General features: G+C 51.6%; 2 protein-coding genes across 6 annotated transcripts in view; one reads left to right on the top strand and one right to left on the bottom strand.

The window, feature by feature from the left end:
- Positions 1-6,801, top strand: part of Ppfibp2 (PPFIA binding protein 2) — a 137,543-nt gene extending 130,742 nt beyond the window's left edge. For 2 of the 5 annotated variants that reach the window (XM_042691364.1, XM_042691365.1), the window contains exons 22-26: positions 220-345; positions 1,035-1,223; positions 2,611-2,787; positions 5,159-5,224; positions 6,439-6,801. In XM_042691364.1, coding sequence (XP_042547298.1) covers positions 220-345; positions 1,035-1,223; positions 2,611-2,787; positions 5,159-5,224; positions 6,439-6,510 — 630 coding nt within the window. In that variant the 3' untranslated portion in view covers positions 6,511-6,801. Of the gene's footprint in view, positions 1-219; positions 346-1,034; positions 1,224-2,610; positions 3,348-5,158; positions 5,225-6,438 lie in introns of those variants that run through there. The other 3 variants (XM_042691366.1, XM_042691367.1, XM_042691368.1) reach the window with 3 other exon arrangements.
- A 2,429-nt stretch (positions 6,802-9,230) lies between these two features.
- On the bottom strand, positions 9,231-18,260 carry LOC122117762 (NADH-cytochrome b5 reductase 2). Its single transcript, XM_042691584.1, has 9 exons — positions 18,143-18,260; positions 16,950-17,093; positions 16,689-16,761; positions 13,665-13,771; positions 13,279-13,408; positions 12,362-12,445; positions 11,656-11,741; positions 10,449-10,548; positions 9,231-9,665 (listed from the first exon to the last, which is right to left on the bottom strand). The coding sequence occupies exons 1-9, from the start codon at positions 18,161-18,163 to the stop codon at positions 9,493-9,495; spliced, it is 918 nt and encodes a 305-aa protein (XP_042547518.1). The 5' UTR covers positions 18,164-18,260; the 3' UTR covers positions 9,231-9,492.
- Between the last annotated feature and the right edge of the window lie 3,339 nt (positions 18,261-21,599).

Raw genomic sequence — 21,599 nt, 5'->3', positions numbered from 1 at the left:
AATACCTCAGTATAGGAGATGCTATAAGATTCAGTGAGCGCTCTATTTCTTGGAACCTGGCAGGCTCTTGGCAGGTGTTCTGGCTGGCTAGGGTCACTAGGGTTGAGGGTTTGTTTTTCTAGGGAGGCATCTGGGGCAGGATTACTCACCGTGGATAACCCATGACCACTTTGGGGCAGACTAAGCCTAAAGTCTTCATTCTTCTTCCTTCTGTCGCAGAGTAACCTTTCTCCTTCAGAAGTGGTGCAGTGGTCCAACCACAGGGTGATGGAGTGGTTGCGATCAGTGGACCTGGCAGAGTATGCACCCAACCTTCGAGGGAGTGGTGTCCATGGAGGTCTCATTGTGAGTGGCTCTCTGGGTTGGCCCACCTGCCTTGATTCTGGGTATTTCAAGACTAACTTCCTCTAGGACCACAATACACAGTAGTGAAGAGCTAGATACAATAACTTAATCTGAACTCCTTACCTAACTCAAAGTCTCAAAGAAAGTATCTTGGTAATTTATGGTGGGGGATTTGTATATGATGGAAACAAGATGGCTTCTGAAAAGCCTTCCTCAGCCTCAGTCCCAGAGGACTCCAGGTCAGTGAGTTGGGGACGCACCCCGAACAAGGCGGCTCCATCTGTTCCCAGAGGAATCCAACGGCCAGGGAGTGAAGAGGAAGGCATCCAATGAAGCTTCCTGATTCTATGATATGATCCTTATCGCCACTCAGCTCTGTCAAGTGACAAAGCCAGAGGGGAAATGTGGAGGTGATGGCTTGGATGTCATCCAGAGGAGACTGGCAGTCAGCCTTATCAAGGAAGTCCTTGTTTTCTGCCAGTCTGTGAAAATGCAGCAATCAGTCAGCAAACATGCTAGTTAGTGTCTCCTCTGAGTTGAATCTTGTACTGACAGAGAGAAGGGACTGGGCCACAGCAAGTGGATGAGCTTCAGCCCTGCTCTGACCTGGGAAGCAGTTTCTCACTGACGCCCTTCATGGGGCCATCTGTGCTTGCTGCTTGCTAGGTTTGTCTGTGGTTTCTTCTTAGATCCTGGAACCACGCTTTACTGGAGACACTCTGGCTATGCTTCTCAATATTCCACCTCAGAAGACACTGCTCAGGCGCCACCTAACCACCAAATTCAACGCCTTGATTGGTCCCGAGGCTGAACAGGAAAAGCGAGATAAAATGACCTCACCCTCTTACACACCACTGACTACTACAGCCAAAGTCCGGGTGAGTTGTCAGACCCTTTCTGATTGGCTGTGGGGGCCTGCCTTCTAGGGGTTGTGATGTACACAATGGCTGGCACATACTTGGAGCCAAACCAGCTTTTGCTCTGGGAGGTTGGTACTGTGGTCTTTTGGTTGTTATTTGGTTTGGCCTCAGGAAGAAAGTAGAGCAGGTTTCTGTACACAGAAGCCACATGCAGAAAAAAAATCTCTTCCCTGCGTGAGAAGAGAGAACTTATCCTCTACCTAAAAGCTGCCTTCACCCATCTTGCAAAGTAGATGAGTTATATGTCTGGCTTTCTTCATTTAGGCCCATCTATGTGACGCAGTTCCATGGGATCATGGGCAAAAGCTATCACATCAGAAAGGGAGCCCTTCTACTCTTGGCTGGTTCTGCTTGTTTTATTATGAGGTTGTCCAAACATCTGGGCTTCCCAAACCCCACAGAGGTCAGCCTGAGCTATGCCATTCTTATACTATGTCCTGGACCACAGATTGGCCTGTCTTCAGCAAGTATGTTTGTGTCTAGCTTCAACTCCTGCTCAGACCTCCTTCCCCAGGGAGCAGGAAGTACAGCAGAAACAGTGCTGAGCCCAGCTCAGACAAGGAGGAAAGAGCGCCAGGCCAGGGGTGCTCAGTGCCCAGCCCTGCAGGGTACTGGGTACATGCTGCTCGGAAGATACCTATGTGGTATCTTATGTAACGTAGCATGCCCTCCCTCGGGACTGGGCTGAGTGCTGGAGTAGTCCACCAACTCCCCCAGCTCCTCTTGGGAAATACCTGTCATTGGTGGGTCAGCAAGCGTGAGTTCTACATAATCTCAGAGAAGCAGCTCTTCTTGTTCAAGATCCCTTGGATTTTCTTGAGCATGATCTATGGGAGTTTCCTGCAGTTTTCCTTATTTTTCCTCCTCTTAGTCCTGCTCTTTCTAAATCAGTATTATGATAGTGATTCACAGAGGTGTTACAGTTACATAAGTCAGTTAATTGGTACATTGCTTTTTTGACAGTGTCTCCCCTTCCTCACTCTCTCCCATCCCCACCCACAGGTCATATAATTCATTTTCAACATAGTGTCTAGTGAGTACCACTGCTGCATTTGTTCACCCTTTGTCCCTCCATTTCTCCTCCCTGTTTATCTCCCAGACAGATAAACAGACGAAACAACACAAAGAGCAAAATCTTCTTGCTTCCATTTCCTGGAGTTCATTTCAATAAATATTATATTATATTATCAGAGGTATCTTTGTACTGTGTGTGAATGTCTACAGTCCTGTATAGTCCATTACGTTCTGGTGTATTTTAGATCTCGCCTCTTCATGTGAACAGGCTTGCTCTTCAATATTGGCTTGGTGAGATTCTTCTCATAATCTTGTGTTTGCTGTGTTTTAGCCTAGGAAACTTGGATTTTCACACTTTGGAAACATGAGAAAAAAGAAGTTTGATGAGTCCACAGACTACATCTGCCCAATGGAGCCTAGTGATGCTGTCAGTGACAGTCACAGGCTCTACAGTGGCTACCGGAGCCTCAGCCCCCCGGACACCCCTGAACTGGATGGGCTGGACCAGGTGGGACAGAACAGCTGAGCCCCTTGTCACCTGCCCTCTCTGTGCACCTGAGAGCTCACAGTATAACACTGTGTGTGTCACCATATAACCGCACTTCATCTCCTCCCGCCACGTGCATGACTCGCAGAGAACATTCCAGCAATTGTGTACCCCCTACTCTCCCAGGCCAGCCTCTCTTCACACCCTGAGGTGGCCAGGATACGCAGTGACACCTCTTCAGAGGGGCCAGGTTTGGGGGACTTTTGCCAAAGGCAGACGCAGGAGGAAAGATTTTTACATTTTTAGCTGTTCTTAATATCATCTTCAGCTCTCCTGGAAACAAGAACACAGCCGCAGGACGATCCCAGGAGGCACTGCTCTTAGTAGCCTCCCCTGTGCTCTAGCTGAGGGAAAGTTCAAGTGCCTTAGGCCTGTGGGCCACAGAGTCTTGGCTGAGATCAAAGGACGAGCAACAGGGATTTCTGCCATGGTGACAGTGCAATTGGGTTATACCATATTACAGAGGTGGTCCTTCCTTCTTTCTGATAATAAAAAACAATATTTATGTAGAAAGCAAACAGCTCACTATATCTGTTACTTGTTGGGGATGAGAGTCGGCCATGCCTGCACATAGAGTGTTACTAATTGCACAGTTTAAGAGCTTTTTTGGGGGGGGGGGGGGAGAGTCCGGTCGTGGGGCCTGAACTCTGGACCTCTGGGCGCTGTCCCTCAGCTCTTCAGCTCAAGGCTAGCGCGCTCTACCACTTGAGCCACAGCGCCACTTCCGGCTTTTTGTTCCTCTGCTTATATGATGCTGAGGAATCGAACCTAGGGCCTCATGCATGCAAAGCAAGTGCTCTACCACTGAGCCACCTTCCCAGCCCAGTTTGAGAGTGTTTTGCAAGGAGTGAATTCATTAATCAGGTGTGCACTCAGTACACCTCAAGGGGGAAGGAGGGACCCCCCACCCTTTATTTCTGTTTGTATCATTCCAAGGAGGTCTGTGGCCTCAGGCCCTACCTTCCTCTGTGAAGCTGGGCTCTCATGTATAGTCTGGATGTAGTTCCCATCTATCAGCCAGGCACATCCCCAAATTGGTTTCCCTTTGGGCAGCACAAGCCCCAAGAGAAGAGAGGGAGGCAGGAGTTGGGCAGCCTGGCTGGCAAGAGTATTTTTCCATGTGTCTTGCCTGCTTCTCGTTAGCGTTGTTAGGGATCATCTATGCGTGCTGGCAGAGCCTAAACAGATCTAGCCTCTTGATTTAGAGGCTGACTAGCTGATAATGGGACCTCCAGATGGGCTCTGTCTGGCTAGAGACTGAGGGAAACACATACTATGCCAATCTGAGCTCCTGCCCATGAGATTCCAGTCTGCCGCAGGCTGGTGTCTGGCTCCACCAGGTCCCTCGGGCCTCATCTGTAGAGGAGTAAGAGCAGCATCATAACCAGCTGACCACAAGGGAGGGTGACAACCCCATTATTATACACTGAGTCCGCCCCAAATGGAGGCGATAGTAAGATTTATTTCTTATATGATGGGCAGCCTCACACATGGCTTGTTCTCCGAAGCCATCACCTCCCCTAAAGTCCAGCTGATGAGGCTGTGTACACAAGCTTTTCATCTGGTAACACCGTCATGTGGTCCTGGTGCCCAGGGCCAGTGAATGACAGGTGTGAACACCTGGCCACTGCTGTTGCAGAGTGGATCAAACCAGGCTTTGCCCCTTGTTTCTTATCATGTTCTACTCAGCGAGTCTGCATGTGCCTGTTTTCACACGCTGCATGGGATTGTTTTGCCACTAATTTTCTGTGCAGCTTTGTGGACCGCAGTTTTCCCACCTTCCAAGTCCACAATGCCTCATTACCCTGAGGGAAGAAGGAGCAGGCCAGCAGAACCTGAGGAGGAGGGCAGGGAAAGGAGGCTCTTGAGCAGAAAGGCAACAGTTTCCTGAAGATGCTGGCCTGTACTGGGACTGTGGTGCCTAGGTTCCTGTTGGTGCCTGGAAATGGTAATTCCACTCAGCATCCTGGAGACCTTCATCTCTACTGCTGTCTGTCCCTGGAAATGGCTTGGAAACTGAACTTGTGCAGAGGCCCGCTTCTGCCAGGCCCTGCCTGTGCCCTGCTTTTCTGAACCCTGAGTGCTGATACCAATGGATGCTTGGGAGAGAGTGCGCATGCTCTGCAGGAGGCTGGACACCTTTCCTCAGGAGCAGAAGCAGCATGAGCTCCACCACCTGTCACTCCTCAGAGGCTGGGCTACTCCATGTCACTTCTGCCAGGGAAGCATGTCCTAAAGTAGCTATGCCCATGTGGAATGGGGTTTGCATACTGTCCCTGCAAGTCGCATGCTGTAAACAGGTGTGCTGACCAGGCTGCTGCCCGTTTTACAGATGGCACCTTCGGAAGTCACTGTGACGCAGATAGGGCTCCTCTCCCAAGACATTCACCGCCTTACGGTAGGACCCTGCTCCTCTCCTCGCAGTAGGGCAAGTGTTGGGGAAGCCCATTGAACTTGGCATGGTGGTATTCAGGGGGCGGGGGCATAAAGGAGGATGCTTAACCAGGAGTTGGAAACTGAGCCATCCCTGAGGCAGACAGCAGCCCAGGAGTCTCTTCCATTGGCTGGACCTCTGGAATGCTCATAGGCCTGGAGTTGGAGCCAACTAAGGCATGCTGTCTTGAGTCCTCTTCCTCGGAGCTGGTGAGAATTCTCAGTAGCTCTCGGTCACCTGTTTTATGCATCCCAGAGCCCAGCCCTTACCTCCGCATCAACTCTCACTAGGTGAGATGCTATCCTGCCCTCTCTCCATGTGACACACGTGTTCTCACCACTCCTCTAACACCCTTGCTATGACAGGAAGCTAGAGGATCTTGCCATGCCCAGGAGAACAAACTAGATCATGGGAAGAGGCAGCTTGGCCTTGGAGGAAGAGGAGCAGCTTTGGAGGGAGACAGACCCAATCCCTATCCCAGTTTCACTTGTTGCTAGTGTTGAGACCTTAAGTGATCCTTGGTTTGTTGCCTATGAAGCAGGGAAAATAAATATCCCACTTGTGAGGCTTATCAGCAAACTAGAAAGGCAGCAGGAGGCCAGCCACAGAATGAATTTGTCTTTGAAGCTCCATTCTTCCCAGGGCACCTCTGTCCCCACATGATCTGCCCCTGAGCCTGGTAGCTGTAGTGTCAGTGCTGAGCCCCCTAGGATTGTGCTTTGCTTGATGATCTCCACTTGAGACATATTTAGAAGGCTAAGGGCAGGAGTATCTCCTAGGATTCACTTTAATGAAACTGTTACTTTCGTTTGTTTTGCTTTTCTCGGCCCACATGCTGCAACGGCTATACAACCTTGCCCTGTGATTTCTAGCAAGGCCTCTGGTGGACTTGAAAGAGCAAGTTTATCTCTAAGATGAGCAGGGTATTTTTAGGTCTTTTTTTCTTTCTTGTCTAGCCCAGAGCCGTGCACATACTGGGCAACTTCTCTACCACTGAGCTACACCCTCAGCCATTACCTTTCCCTTTACTGTATTCCGAACCAATGCCCAGTGTCTCTGGAAAACTCACAAGGTACTGGTGTCAGACGTAGCCATACGTTACTCTCCTCTGCTTGACCGTAGGGCAGCCTTTAGCCACAACTCTTGTTAAACTGCCCCCTTTGGCTGTGTCCTTTCAGACTCTGCTGAGCCAGGACCAGCTGCTGAATGACTCTCGCCTGGCTTCCCCCAACTCTGATGACTGGAGATGACATTCTTCAAAGCCGAGAGCCCGGAGAGTCACGCGTGGGGCCCTGAGTCTTCCTCAATGGGGAGCTGGCACCCAGCCATCCACAGAGCCCAGATGGGGCTAGCAGGGCGTCTGGGTGTGAACAAGAGCAAAGCAGAGCCATGGGACAGGTGTCTTGGAGGTGGACCTAGACACACCACAGTGTTTTGAACCAGACTTCTCTTACTACAGCCTTTCTACCTTTTATACTTTTATACATAGACTACGGATCACTGTTGTGTAGAGGGGAATGAGGTATCCATGCAGAGTGAATGGCCCATGCTGTCCCTAGAAACTGACAGGGGAGGCAAAGGGGAAGAGCTGTTAGTTCATAAAACCACTGCTGGGTATGGGGAGTTCTGATGAGCTGTCTAGGTTGGACAAGATTATAACCAGGAGCTCTGAGAGCTGCTTCACAGAAGCGTGTGTTTCCATTCAAGGGAATCTGGCCAGTGAGAGCATTTAGATTGAGAGCCAAGCAAGGATACGGGGGCTTCTCCCTGCTGTCCGAACTGTCCTTCATCCACCCGGATCAGCATCCGAGTAGGGAATAGCTAAGACACCCTACTTGACATGCAGCAGATACATCTCTGACTCCTTTCCTTAACATCCTCAAGTGCAATGTCCGATTACACAGTGCCCTTGGCACCACAAGCTCATTCTCTCCTTTAGAAAGTCACCATCCGCCCAGACAAACCTGTTTCTTCTCGAGTGTCTCCCATCTCACAACCAGGCACCACTGACCTACCTGTGCTCCAGCCATTCCCTTCTTCCCTGCAACTCCCTGGTTGCTCTAGTTCCAGCCTCATCTGTCTCCCCCCTGATTCTTGCAGCTGGTCTATTTGGCCCTTCATCTTACCAGCTGGTCCCGTCCAGATATTTTCCACCCTATTCCCAGGGAGATATTTCCAAAGCACTCTTCCAATCTTGTCATCCTTGTGGGTATTCTGCTCAAAACTGTTCAGTCACCAAATTCTCAGTGTTGAGCATCCTGGGCCTTTTTGCATCCTTAATCTATTTCCTTCAGGCCTTGATCCAGACATCCTCTCCTTGTGAACTCCATTTATCTCCCATTCCCTTTCATGGGTCCAAATCCTGTATCTCAAGCCCAGCACAGACACCTCAGGTGTCTCAGGAAGCAGCCCCTCATTTCCATTCCAGTTGCAGGTCATTTCTGTCCCACATCACTGTGGTCTCTGCCCTAGATGGTGCTTCACAACCTGCAATGAAGTAACTCTTGTCCTACTATGTATCTGCCCTGCTGAAGATCTAGTGTGGGTGGTATACTGTACAATTATCAGTAAGCCCCTATCCTGGGCCTCCAAGTGCTTTCCTTCTTGATCAGCCTCCTGCTCACCAACATCCTTTGTTGCTACCCTCCTCACATCAGTAGCACATCTCCTCTAGTTGTGACCACCAAAATGTCACTAGATCTTGGCAATAATGTTCCCAGTGGAGAACCACTAGGCTGAGAATGAAGTCAATATGGGAAGCCCAGGGATTGAAAATTTTGATGAGGTCAGTAGGAGTCCAAGAAAGAGAGACCCTGCAAGTCAGGACCCTGGCATACATCCTGGAGACAGTGTGGTAAGGGTGAAGATGAGAGGGAAGGCAGGGAAAGGTGTAAAGCGGGTGACAAGCATACCAGCACGGTCAGATCTGTGCTTCTGACCCAAGTCTGAGGGTAGTATCTTATCACAAAGTGCTCAGCTGTCTTTCCCTGGGTAAGGGATTTGCTGAGGATGTGCCAAACAGGTGAAGAGATGAAGGCCTTGAAACCATCCCTGGGTTTGACCACCGGTGGGCAACTCACAGATTGCTCCCTAGACCCACATTCCTCTCTTCCCTTCTCCTCTGCCCCTTTCTTCCCCTCCCCCTCCTCCTCGTACATGCTGAGTAAGGATCCAGTAGTACCAACTTCTAACACTGCTGCTATTATGTCAGGTTTTGGTTAAAGGGGGCGGGGGTACGAGGTGAAACAACTTGGGATTAAACAGATCCAGGTTTAAAGCCAACCCGGCTCCCTACTGGCTGAATGACCTGAGAATACTTGTTCTCTGAGCCCGTTTGCTCATTTGTAACTCAGAAAACAAAATTCCCCACAGGAATTCTGGCTTGTTAAGAGTGTTTGGTGAGTTCTAGACGATGTGCTTCCCACTCGGGTAGCAGGACAGCAGTGTGCCATGCTGGCCCTGGTCAGAAGGTGGTGACGGTGGTCCCTGATGGACAGGATTTAAAGCAGAGCTTCTGGAACCTGAGTGCAATGTCAGAAGTTCTGCGTGTAACCAGCCCTACCCTGAGCCAGTGCCAGGACACAGCTAGTACTGAGGATGCTTAGAAAATGTGCTCCAGGCCTCCATCTGCTGGGAGGATTTCCCAGAGCCCACCTACCCTGTGGATTTACTGCTGTGTTTCAAAGGAAATGGGAAGAAAGATTGTACATGGAGGGTGCCTGAGTCGCTTGTAGATCTGACCATTAAAGCCAGTGCTCTAGACAGAGAGGTTCAAGAGACGTTCGAGGGAGTTGGTGTGACCCTTCATGGATCCTGGAGAATTCTAACATTGGCCCCATTTCCAGATATGACCACGACACTCCCCTGCCCCACCCCCCATGGACACAAAGAAGCAAACTCTCAAGCAGGGAAGAAGGCAGGGCCTCCTCTACCCAGCAGGTCCCCCACAGAGCCATGTTTCATGGACTAGTTACTGAGAACTTAGTTTATTTAGCTAAGGCGGAGGAACATACTACAGTGGAGCTCTTTTTGCTTCTAAGCTAGGAGCCTTAGGAATCACTAAGTCTCCAGCCCCTTAAGCCCTTCTTCCTAGGCTCACAGCCCAGAGAGGAGTACCGGTGGGTGTGTCTCAGGGTGCATGAGACACTTTACAAAACATCCCTGTTTAATATGATGAAGCCAACTCATTTAGAAATAGGAGCCCAGCACACTTGCTATCAACGTGGGAGGTGTTAGTAGGTGAAGATCATGTCCTTGGTATAACCCAGGTGCTCCAGGTTGGGGTGAACAGCTGACTGGACCATTGGTGGGGGGCCACACACCAGGATGAAGGTGTACTTTGCAGGGGGAGGGAGGTGCTCCTTGATCATGTCGGCGGTAATGTAGCCTGAGCTGTACCTCCAGTCTGAAATGAAGCAGAGCAGGAAAGAGCTGAGGGGGTTCCACATTATATTCCAAGCCCTTGGGGCCAGGGACAAGATTGGGGATGAGACTACAGAGTATGAAAAGTCTCTGCACTGCTGCTCTCTGCAGAAAGCCCTAGAAGAGCGTTATGTGGGTCCTCTGCAGTATTTACCCCAGCTTCCAGATTCACAGTTGGGACTCAGAAATCCCTGCCTGATTGAGCTGGAAAACAGGTGAAGTGAGCTCATTGGGCTAGTGTGCACTGGTGTGCAGGTGGGGGGGAGAGGGGGGAGAGACAGGGTGTGGTAGTGTTTGCTTGTTGGGCAGCGCCCTCTGCTGGACAGTAAGTCATATGCTGAGACAAACCGCTCAGCACAGTGAGGGAGATGCGCTCTGTATAAGGTGCTGTGTGCCTGGTGTTTGCTGGGTGCTGAGGGAAGCCACAGCTGCTGGTTAGGGCTTAGCATGCGAGCACCACTGTGCAGATGACAAGGGTATAGGAAGACAGGAGCATAGGGGTTCAGGTTGAAGGGCAGCCAGACATTTCATGCAGATAGGGACATGGGACACCTGCCTACCGGTTATTTCAATCTTCTCCCATGTAAATTCTTGCATTTGTTATAGGGACCCAGAGCCCTAGGTCTACCCCTCAAGCACAAGCCTCAAGAGAAAGAAAAAGAAACAAAAATAAAACAGCCACTGGTTCTTGGTGGTGGGGGTGGGGTGGGGTGTGAGTCAAGGGTTGGCCCTGACCCACACTGAGCAAGAGCAAGAGGGACCATACCAACAGGAGGCCTGTCCAGGGTATACCACACGCTGAACTGGTCTAGATGAGTCCTGGCAATTTCATCAAGCTCCTTTCTCATCAAGATATCATCCTCTGTCTAGAAAAGAAGCAACGTTGGAAAGGCCACTCCAGGGCGACCTCGGTGTCCCCCAGACTGCACCCCTCCTACCCCAGCTACCACCCTAGCTTAAGGACTCCAGAGAAACAAAGATGCTGCTGCTTCTCCTGTAGCCCAAACCTCCTTTCTAATGGGAGGAGTGCACGACTCCTCTATCTATGGTAGGACGAGGGCCACACGGTCTGGGTGGCTTACATCAGTCCTTGCTCTACTTCTTGCATTCATATCAAACATCAGGCCAGGAGGCCCAACTAAACTCAGTGCAAGGAAGAACCTTCTGCAAGGAAGGAAGGACTGAAGGTCAGATGGCAGGGCTGTGCCTGTGACCTAAACAGGAAAAAGAGACAGACAGTCTGTTGCCTCTGCTGGGGAAAAACTAAAAAGAGCTAGGGTCACTTGTCACAGACTCCAAGAAAGTCCACAAGACCTGGGTGATCCAACTCTTTATGACTGTTATCTTAGGAATTGTTGCTTCTAGGGTTGCTTCAGAAAATAATCTAAAAGCAATCAACCCTAGACACCGGTTTGCCATTCTAAACTTTATCATTCATAACTGAAATCTGAAAAGATGGGGTAGTAGATGGGGTAGTAAAATATAGTAGGATCTGACATTGACTGTGGATGAAAACATAGAATTAGTGAGAAGAAAATGGCTGCACAGTCATGCTTAGTGAAGACTATATTCTTACATGTACATGTTTGAAAACTATGCAGCATGTTTAGAAAAGCAGACAAAAAGGTAAGTAAAAATGTTTGTACTCTGTATCTCCCCAAATTTTCATGGAATCATCCTTGAGTTTTGTACTCAGCAAGAAAAACCCCAAAAAACAAAAAACAAAATATAGGTTAAGGAAGCAAGGTCAACATGCCGCTTGGGTCTGGCTAGGAAGACCGATTTCAGGCACGTAGGGAAACAGGCCTGCCCTCAGCTTTGTCAGCTGCCAAGGGGCAGGTGGAGCTCATTAAACTCTTTCACAGCTGCAGGTTCCCAAGCTGGGTCAGTGAGGGAGGAATGTAAGCAGAGCCCAGCTCAGTAAACCATCCATCCTGCCCCCACGGGGCCTGGGCTGGCTTGGAAGAACTAACCTGGTTGGCAAAGAGGAGGGATATCTTGGTCTTGTCATGGGGGTTCTTGGTGATGTGGCGAATGAGCTGCAGCATGGGTGTAATGCCTGGAACACAGTTAGGGGCAGGCCAGCTTTCTCCTGCCTCTTGTGCTAGAGCCTCTGGCCGGTGGTGGCTCAGCAGTTTTCTTTGGCCCTGTTTTTAAGTTTCTATTCCCTTCTGTCCCTAAACCTCAAAAGTAGAAAATAGTCCTCCATTTTCAGGTTCCTTTCCATGCTATAGTAAGTCAAAAGTTCTTTTTTCCTTTTCATATGGAAAGAATATTCTGAGCTCTCCAGTGTTCTCCTTGGTGAAACAGCATTCCTAGCAAGTAGACGGGATGATTTCACCAGTGCTGGGCACTCTATCTCTCCCTACAAGTTTGTGGTCAGACTTGGGGGGACACCACAGGGGAGCCTGGCCCTCCTGGCCCCATACTAGAGAAGCGCCCCATAGCCCCCAGGTAGCCACTGTACTTGGTGAGGGGAGCAGGTCCCGGGGAGGGCGGGGTGGTAGGGAGGAGGGAAGTGGGGGCAGGCTCAGTATCTGTCCCTGGCCTTCAGGTCACATTACCATTCATCACCGTAACTGGAGAGGGATCTTTCCTTTCTTTCTGGGATTAAGTAACGTCAAAGTCAGAAGGGTCTTAGAGCTCACCTTCTAGGATAAGCCCCCAGAAACCCCTTACCTGAGCCCCCAGCAATCATCCCCAGGTGACGGAACGTTTTCTTTTCAGGCTTGCACGATGGATATGGTCTGATGCCAATGCTCCCTAGACACATTAAGGACACTTGTAACTTCTTCAGCTCGAGTCTGGAAATCTGCCAAACACTGCTAACTTTCCATGGGACTCCTAGGATGTGGGTTCACCCGAGGCTAAACTGTCAGTCCCAGTGGCTTCTGTGGCCAGCCCTGGAACACTAGGGCACCATGTAGAAACACAGCCTAAGCTTCCTCAGGGAATGACTGGGCCTTCTCTTCTGAGGAGAGAGAGAGGCATGCTCAAGTTAATATGGAGCCTGTCTGAGTACTCTTGCCACAACAGTGACCAATGAGTAAATGAGGGACCCTTAGTGAATGAAATGGTGTAGAAGCCCTCCACCATCCTCCATCCATATCAGCAGGAACCTTTTTGTGTGGGTGTGACAGTCGCAGTGCTTGAATTCAATGCCTGGCCATTGCTCCTAAGCTTTTATGCTCAAGGCTAGCTTGAGTCACGGCTCCATTTCTGGCTTCTTGATGATTAATTAGAAGTAACAGTCTCATGGACTTTCCTGCCTGGGCTAGCTTGGAATCATGATCCTCAGATCTCAGCCTCCTGCGTGAGTAGCTAGGATTACAGGCATGAGCCACCTGGCTAGCAGGCATCATTTTATTGGGTCTGTGCTGGAGTTAGTGATGAGGACACACTGAATTCAGCTTATGATCTTGTGGAGTGGGTGTGAATGAATGATAGAAGTGGTTAGAAATGACTTTGTGTGAATGAATGCATGAAGGGTTAGAAGACAAACTTGTGACTTGGGGATTAGGAATGTTCTAGAACAATGAAACCACTGCAGGAATCTTCTTTCTTCAGCTAGTGGCCCAGTGTGAAACCCCAAGTACCTGGCCCACGGTAGAACAAGGACCCAGTTGGCCCCCGAAAAAGGATGGTGTCCCCAATTTTCATGTTCTCCAAGTACTGAGTCATCTTCCCCCCTTCAGGATGCTGTGGGTGTGCGTTTTTGAAGTAGACCTGAAACACAGGGCAGTATGGTGTTCACACTCCCAGACTGACAGCCAAAGCAACACATACAACTAGAAAATGAATTTGCAGTGGGAAGCCATGAAGAGAAAATTGTCTGCACTCACACTTGCTGCAGGCAAGATTAACTGGAGCTTTGCCCAGTTAATCCAGGGCCTGGGTCCCACCATAGAAAAAGCATTGTTGTCTACTCCATCACACTCAACAAATTAGGGAGCACCAGGCCACGGGGCATAGGAGACTTTACCTTTATAATTAAGTCCACAAAGCCCTGGTCATCATCGCTGGAGACAGGAGTGTAAGCCCTGACCACCATATCATCACCGATTTTGGCCAAGAGATGGACATAGTTACCTACAAAAAAAAGGTATCAACTGTTAATTCTGAGAATGACCAGCCTACTTAGAGCCCTGTAGGAATTCACAAAAGGATTGAAATTTAAAAGACTGACTGTGAATACAGCGTGGTAGAATGTCACATAGGGTCAGAGGAAGAGAGGAAACCCAAATCTAGATGTGGATGTTAGCCCTGTCCCCGATCATCTGCAGACTATCCTGGAAGGGCACCTTAGCTCTCTGGGCATGTCTCTTCACCTATAAAATGGGTAGTGGAGCTGGGGCATAGCTCAAGTGGCAAAGCACTTGCTTAGCAGGTGCAAGGTTTTGGGTTCAATCCCTAGCATCATAAAAGGAGGACGATTTATAAAAAACAATATGCTTGCCAAGTTGTGATCATACCAAGTAATTACACAGTAAGAAGAGCTCATTGAAGATTGAGAGTATTAAAAACAAGGAAGGCTTTCACCATTTCTTCCTAGACTGGATGCATCATTGAGGTCTATGAACAAACCATAGCGTCCCTACCCGTATCCTGGGTGCTTATATAATGAAGGCTTGAGCTCACAAATATTTCAAGGATTCAAGACCTGAACACCCCTGGTCCAAATAAAGCAATCACATTGTCTCTTCCTAACCCATGGCTCTACTGAAAGCCAGCAATGAGATAGGTTTTTTAATTTTTAATTTTTGAGTACTAGAGACTGAACTCAGAGTGGCAAGAGCTCTACCACTTAAGCCATTGCCCAGCCTTCTTTTGGTTTTTAGATAGGGTCACACTAACTTTGTTCTAGCCGGCCTCAACCTCTTGATCCTCCATCCTCTACCTCCTATACCTTCTGGGATAACAGACATACACCAGAACACCCAACTAGTGGTCAATGGCAGAACCATGTCTTATGCCCCTCTGGAGTGTAATTTAATAGACCTGCTGGGCCAGAGAAGCACAGATCTATTGAATAAGGAACCGGGCCACTCATGACTCCTGTTGGCTCCATGATGGAAACTTCAGAGAGTAAGGTAGATAGTGAGGAGGGAAGGGATTCCTAGTTGCTGTTAAGAAGCCATGTGTGATGGCTCAAGACCATAATTGTAACTTCTAACTTAGAAGGAAGAGATGGGCAATCAAGATACAAAGCCAGCCTAAGCCTAAAAGTTCATGGGATTCTATCTTAAACAATGGCTAGGCAGGGTGGTACAGGCCTGTTGTCACCAGCAACATGAGGAAGCACAAGTCTGGCCTGGGCATATGGTGAGACTCTACCTCAAAAATAAACAACCTCAAGCGAGAGAACCAACCTCAACAGGGGCTAGAGATAGAAATCAAATGGGACAGTGCCTGCCTGATACCCTGAGTTCAATCCCTTGCTCTGCCAAAGGGGAGGGGCTAAGAGACAAAGTCAAGAGAAACCTCTACACCAGGTTTTGAGGGAGTAGCAACTTAGTATGCCAAGCACATTAAGTCATAGTCTATGGAAATTGAACTGGAAATGTTTAGGAGAAACAGAGTGCAGGGGGAAAAAGAAGCTGGTGAGGTACATGAAGGATTATTTTTCTAGTACTAGGGTTTTGAACTCTTGACCTTGTACTTGCTCAGCTTGTTTGAACTCAGGGCCTTGTAATTTCTCAGTTCATTTGTTCCACTGATGCTCTACCACTTGAACCATGCTTCCATGCAAAATCTGGGATTCTCCAGATCTTTGTGTCCTGAGTAGGGTAGGATTGCAGGTGTAAGCCACCAGTACCCAGCCTGAAGGGCTGGCTCTTAGATTTGGAGAGGCCTGAGGTACACACATACTGTCTCGGTGGTCATGGTCTGGCTGGACACAGGAGGCACTCAGGAATACAGGCCTGAAGCATCAGCTTTCTGCTGAGAGATCACCTGAACTGGGAACCTGAAAGGGCTCCTTGAGACACAGCCAACCTGAGCCTGGTCTGGCAGCATCCCCACCCCACAAAAAAAGAAAAAAAAATCTGTCCAAAGTCCTCCAGCCTCATATCTAAAAAGCGTGTTGAGCTAGGAAGAATCAGCAAGCTCGGAATCTCCATATCAGACTCTCAGAAGTCACATTTGTCCACTAACTGTGCCGAATCCAACAGGCTGAAAACAGATGGTCAAGGGAGTTTCTAGGAAATTCCTTTATTCTGTTCTTGTGCACTTCCTGCCCACAGGACCGGTGACAGGCCAGGTGGAGAGCTAGAAGGCAGCAGGGCACAATGCTCCCCTGCATAAGGATGGAACTGCATAGCAGCAAGGAGGCTCAGGAGCCCTTTAGAACAAGGTTTCATCTGTGTGTATAAGACAAGTGGGCCATTAAGAGGTAGAAAAAAAAAAAGCAAAGTGGCTCTGGTTCCCTAGGCTTTCCACCCCAGAGGCTCACTCATCTGCCTAGAGGTGTTACTGACTGGAAATGGGTTAACTTGGAACTCTAGGGTGACTAGAATATGTCCTCAATGGGGCTCCTCCTTGAGTGGGTCTGAGGCCCATATGGCACTTGTCTCCTTCCTACCTCGAGTTACCTTCTGGGCTTTTCTCTTGATTGTAGAGAAACTCCTTCTTCCTATCCCTGCTATGGGCACACTTGAGCAGACTGTGAATCTGTACATCTATCCAACATTTATCCTCACAATGACCCAACTAAAGGAAGTAGACAGGCCTGAGGATTTTCACTTCCTCGACTCAAGGTCTGAAAGGTTGAGGAACTTGCCAACGTTTGCCTAGCAAGGAGCCTTAATGAGATGAGACCTTGAAATTTTGACTCGGCTCCTATTCGATGCTCTTTTCCCAAGGCCATCTCCCTATTTTCCAGATGGTTCAGGAAGAGTAATCAAAGCAACCCCTACATCCCAGGAGCCTGAAAAACCTGTGTTTCTGATAGGAGTAGTAGCTAGCCCCCAAAGTCCCAACCCTGGAGAGGACATGAAAGCCTACTCACCAACAGGAAGCCCTAAGATATGGTAGGGCGATGGCAGTCCAAAGCGGAACCTCCGGGTGTTGTGACTGATTTGCTAGCAAAACAAAAGCAGAGGCAGCCTTCATTAGCTTCCTAGGAGGCTTGCTGGACAGCTGGGAGGCCTCGGAAGGGAGCTCCATTGGTCCTTGCCACCACTGTCTCCCCACCCCACCTTCCCCGCCAGCATCCCCCTTCTTTAGTCCCTTCCACCGAACAAGGAGAGGGGTTGGGCTGAGCCACTACCTCCTTCTCAATCAAGGGTAGTGAGTACTTGGTATCACAGTCCTGTAAGGTGACAGGACCTTTCCTCCTGCAGTTCTTGTTCTTTAGTGCCAAAAGAAGCGCTGTGACCCCGATGACAGTGACGGCCAACAGCAGGGTCGGGTCCTAGTAGACAATGTGAGCACAGCCCCTCAGCTCCTGTCTGCCCTGGGCAGGGCAGGGACCTCTCAGGCCCAGCACCTCCTCCCCCTGCCAATGCTAGGAGAAAAGTCAGCCAGGGATTCAAAGCAACTGGCAGAGGGAAAGGTATTCACACGGGAAGCCCAAGCCTTTGTGGACCAGAAGGTAAGGGGATGCCCCCCCCACTACCAGGCCAGTCTGCTAAGGTCCATCCAGAATGCTGAAGTTTCCTAGATGCCCACCGACTACCCATCTGCCTTCTTCCTGGCAACTGCCAAGGGTGCAGATGCTGAAAGTCCCGGGGTCCACCCCCCCAGGGGGAGGAGCGATGATATCACTACTAACCAGTAATCTGTAATGAAGATCCCCACCCTCCACCCCCACCCCCCACACACCATGCCCTGGCTCCAGATCACAACTAGAGAGGGAGATGGCTGGGGTAGCTTCCCCAGGGGGCAGTGGCTGAGAGCAGAAGAGGGGGTGAGGGGGACAGGGCTCACCTCTCCAGGCCCCTCACTCCCAACTTCCCGTCCAGCCAGGGCGGTGTAGGGGTGGAGCAGTTCCAGGTCCAGGCTGCCTGGGCACTCACCTGCCAGAGGCTGGACCATCCTCCCTGCCACCGCCCTCAATTCCACCACTACACCTGGCCAGGCCAGCGGGCTCCCGACCCCTCGGCGGCAGGCCGGCCGGCCCCGGTTGATTCAGGAAAGGTCCACGGCCCTCTTCTCCCCGTCCAGGAGGTCCACGCCCGCTCCCCACCGCCTAGGAACGCCCCGTCCCGCCAGTCCCCACCCACCCAGGCGTTCACCATCAGGCCACGCCCCTCGCAACCCAAAAACCCGCCCCTCGAGACCCCGCCCATCACGCCTCCCAGGCCACGCCCCTCCCCTCGAGGCCCCGCCCTTGGCCAACGCCGGCCAACGCCCCGCCCCCTTCCGGCTCTGGGGGGGGGGCGGGGTCGCCGGCGGACGTTTGCGCTCACCGCTCCCCGCCCCGGGGATCCCCCGCGCCGGCGCCGCTCCCACGAAACCCACCCTGAGTGAGATGCCAAACATGTCTTCAAGCGGGGGTCCCCGCCCTCACAGGCACCTCCGCCGGGCGGACGGCAGCGGGCCGAGGCCGGCAGCTGACACCGGCGGGCAGCGGGCCGGCCTCGAGCTCGCACTCCCGAAGTTCTGTCTCGCGTGACTCGCTCCGGTCGTTTCCTGACCCCGGGGCCGCGCGCGGAGTGGGGCGGGGCGGGGCGCGCGCGGAGTGGGGCGGGGCGGGGCGCGAGCGGAGTGGGCGTGGCGCGCGGGGGTGGGGCGGGGCGTGGCGCGCGCGGGGTGGGGTGGGGCGTGGCGCGCGCGGGGTGGGGCGGGGCGTGGCGCGCGCGGGGTGGGGCGGGGCGTGGCGCGCGCGGGGTGGGGCGTGGCGCGCGCGGGGGTGGGGCGGGGCGTGGCGCGCGCGGGGTGGGGCGGGGCGTGGCGCGCGCGGGGTGGGGCGGGGCGGGGCGCGCGCGGGGTGGGGCGGGGGGGTGGGGCGTGGCGTGGCGCGAGCGGGGTGGGCGTGGCGGGGCGCGCGCGGGGTGGGCGGGGCGTGGCGCGCGCGGGGTGGGCGTGGTGCGCGCGGGGTGGGGCGGGGCGGGGCGCGCGGGGGGTGGGGCGTGGCGTGGCGCGAGCGGGGTGGGCGTGGCGGGGCGCGCGCGGGGTGGGCGTGGCGGGGCGCGAGCGGGGTGGGCGTGGCGTGGCGCGAGCGGGGTGGGCGTGGCGTGGCGCGCGCGGGGTGGGCGTGGTGCGCGCGGGGTGGGGCGGGGCGGGCGCGGAGTGGGGCGGGTTGGGGTGGGGTGCGCGCGGGGTGGGGGCGGATCGCGGGGTGTGGCGGGGCGGGGCGCGCGCGGAGTGGGATGGGGCGTGGCGGGGCGCGCGCGGGGTGGGCGTGGCGCGCGCAGGGTGGGGCGGGGCAGGGCGCGCGCGGAGTGGGGCGGGGCGGGGTGGGGCGGAGTGGGGCGGGGTGGGGTGGGGCGCGCGCGCGCGCGGGGTGGGGGTGGGTCGCGGGGTGGGGTGGGGCGCGCGCGGGGTGGGGTGGGGCGGATCGCGGGGTGGGGCGGGGCGTGGCGCGCGCGGGATGGAGCAGGGCGTGGCGCGTGCGGGGTGGGGGCGGGGCTCGGGGTGGGGTGGGGCGGGGCGCATGCGGGGCGGGGTGGGGCGCGGGCGGGGCGGTCTGCTCGCGGGGGGGGGGGGGGGGGGTGGGGGGGGAGGAGGGGGGCCTCCGCCTGTGCGCATCCCGCGTGGTCCTGGTCACTCAGGAGGGGGTCTCCAGCCATTCACACCCAGGCAGGCCAAGGAGGAGCTGTGTTCTGGGGAACGCAGAGGTGTCATAGCTCTCGGTGCCTCTGATCATAGAAAATACTATTAGTGGAAGTGAATTCCAGGAGATGGAAACGAGGGGGTTGGGGTTGTCGTTGTTACTCTTGTTTTTCTTCATTGCTGCTGTTGTTATTTTCTTGTCCTCTTGTCCTTATGTGTTCATTCATCTGTCTTAGGGAGCACAAGGGGAGGGGCCCAGAAATGGAGGGACAGAGGGGTGAACAAATGCAGCAAGCGGCCCTCACTAGACACGATGTCGAAAATGAACTACACGACGTGTGGATGGGGACTGGAGGGAAACACAGAGAGGGCAAGGGAAAGCGTGGCGGCGTTATTCAAAAAGAAATGTACTATTACCGAACATGTCGTAACTGTAACCCCTCTGTACCTCACCTTCACAATAAGAATAAAAGATGCATTTAAATAAAAAAAAAAATAGATTGTGACCAAGCGGGAGGAAGGATGCCGAAATGGAAATGGGAACTCAGGTCTAATTATAGAGAGTTTGTATTCATTGGTGAGCTTCTACTCTTGAGTCTGGTCCAGTACCAGGGGTTTGCAGCGCAGAACTGAAGTGGAGGGTAACATCAAAGTGAAGACAATTACTCATCATTCATTTGTTTATTCACACACTAGTTGGAGACGGATGATGACACTTGCCCTGACCTGATAGATGGCGGTTGGGATGAGAGGCCCAGCAGATCCCAACCTCCCTGGGCCTGAGTGAGAGAGAAGCAAGACAAGAAATACACCCCACCTATTTAAATTTGATGGGCCACTGGAACAGAGAACCAGGGACCGAAATTTAGGTCTAGGGGCTAAAAGAAATCCGCAATGAAGATGTGGGCAGTGTTCATTCAAAGGGCTGTGATAGATCAGTTCCTGACCTCTGTCCTTACGTCTGTCACCCCTGTGTCTGTCATATAATCTTCCTTCTATGTATGCCCCTGGATCCATGTCTCTCTTACTATAGAAACATCATGATCTCATTTTAAACGTGATTGCCTCAGTAAAGACTCTGTCTTAAGGGCGTATTCTTTAGAATTGGGGATTTCAGCATGGGAATGTGAGGTGGAAAATAACCCATAATACCACCCACCAACCCCCAAAACTCACATTGCCACAGGGCATGTAGAGGACACCTCCAATAATACATGCAGATGTCTGGTACAATTTTTGACAATTTAAGTGTAAAATGAAGTCTCAACCCAATTTGTACCCACCTATTCATTCTCAGTGAGGTTAAACATCTTTTATACATTTGTTTACAATGGAGTTTCCTTTTCACATGAGTTTTGCCCATTTTTCCATTGAATTATATATTTCTTACTGTTTTTAGGAGTCTTTTATGGATTTCAGTCTTTTGTCAGTTACATGAATTTAAAATGTTTTCTTTCAATGTGTGGAACTTTTTCTTCCTTTCTTTAAAAAGTTCTTTTTGGAAGTAGAGGTGTGGCTCAAGTGATAGAGTACCAGCCTTCAACAAAATAAGCCAATTGAGATGCAAGGCCCTGAGTTCAAGCCTTAGTACCAGCACAAAAAGTACTATTTTCCCTCCTCCTCCTTTTCTTCCTCCTCCTCTTCCTCTTTCTTCTCCTTCCTCTTCCTCCTCCTCCTCCTTCTGCTTCTTCCTCCTTCTTCTCCATTTTCTGATTAACCTAATTTGCTTTCACAATAAAACCTTTTGTGATTTCCCTATTCCTACTCAAGCTCATAAAGATATTCCATATTTTCTCTGATACAATATTTTCCTTTCACTTTTAAATTTCCCAAGCACTTAAAATTGATTTCTTCATATGATATGAGGCAGAATTTCAACTTAATGTTCCCTGTATGACAGGAACAGTTACTGAATTATTCACATGGAGTCACTCATCTATAATACTGTCCCCATCCTAGGCCAATGTCCATAATCATATGAGCCAGGCTGTGTGGTCTCCCCTGTCTTCACACGGGTCCAGTGGCCTAGCCCTGTGGCAATACCATGCTGTTTTAGTTATAATTGTTTTCCACAAGTGTTTACACCTCCCTTACACAGAACCCTGTTGAATTAGAGGACATCCAGCTGGTTTCCAGTGAAGAATTGTTAGGCCTAGTTTAGCCAAAGTAACTCCCCAGTAGTCAGCCTTTGTCCCTTCTCCAT

This window comes from Dipodomys spectabilis, unplaced genomic scaffold, assembly GCF_019054845.1.
Source record: "Dipodomys spectabilis isolate Male_0828 unplaced genomic scaffold, ASM1905484v1 ptg000145l, whole genome shotgun sequence".
In the NCBI taxonomy this organism is placed as follows: domain Eukaryota; kingdom Metazoa; phylum Chordata; class Mammalia; order Rodentia; family Heteromyidae; genus Dipodomys; species Dipodomys spectabilis.
This window is presented reverse-complemented; position numbering and strand designations above follow the sequence as displayed.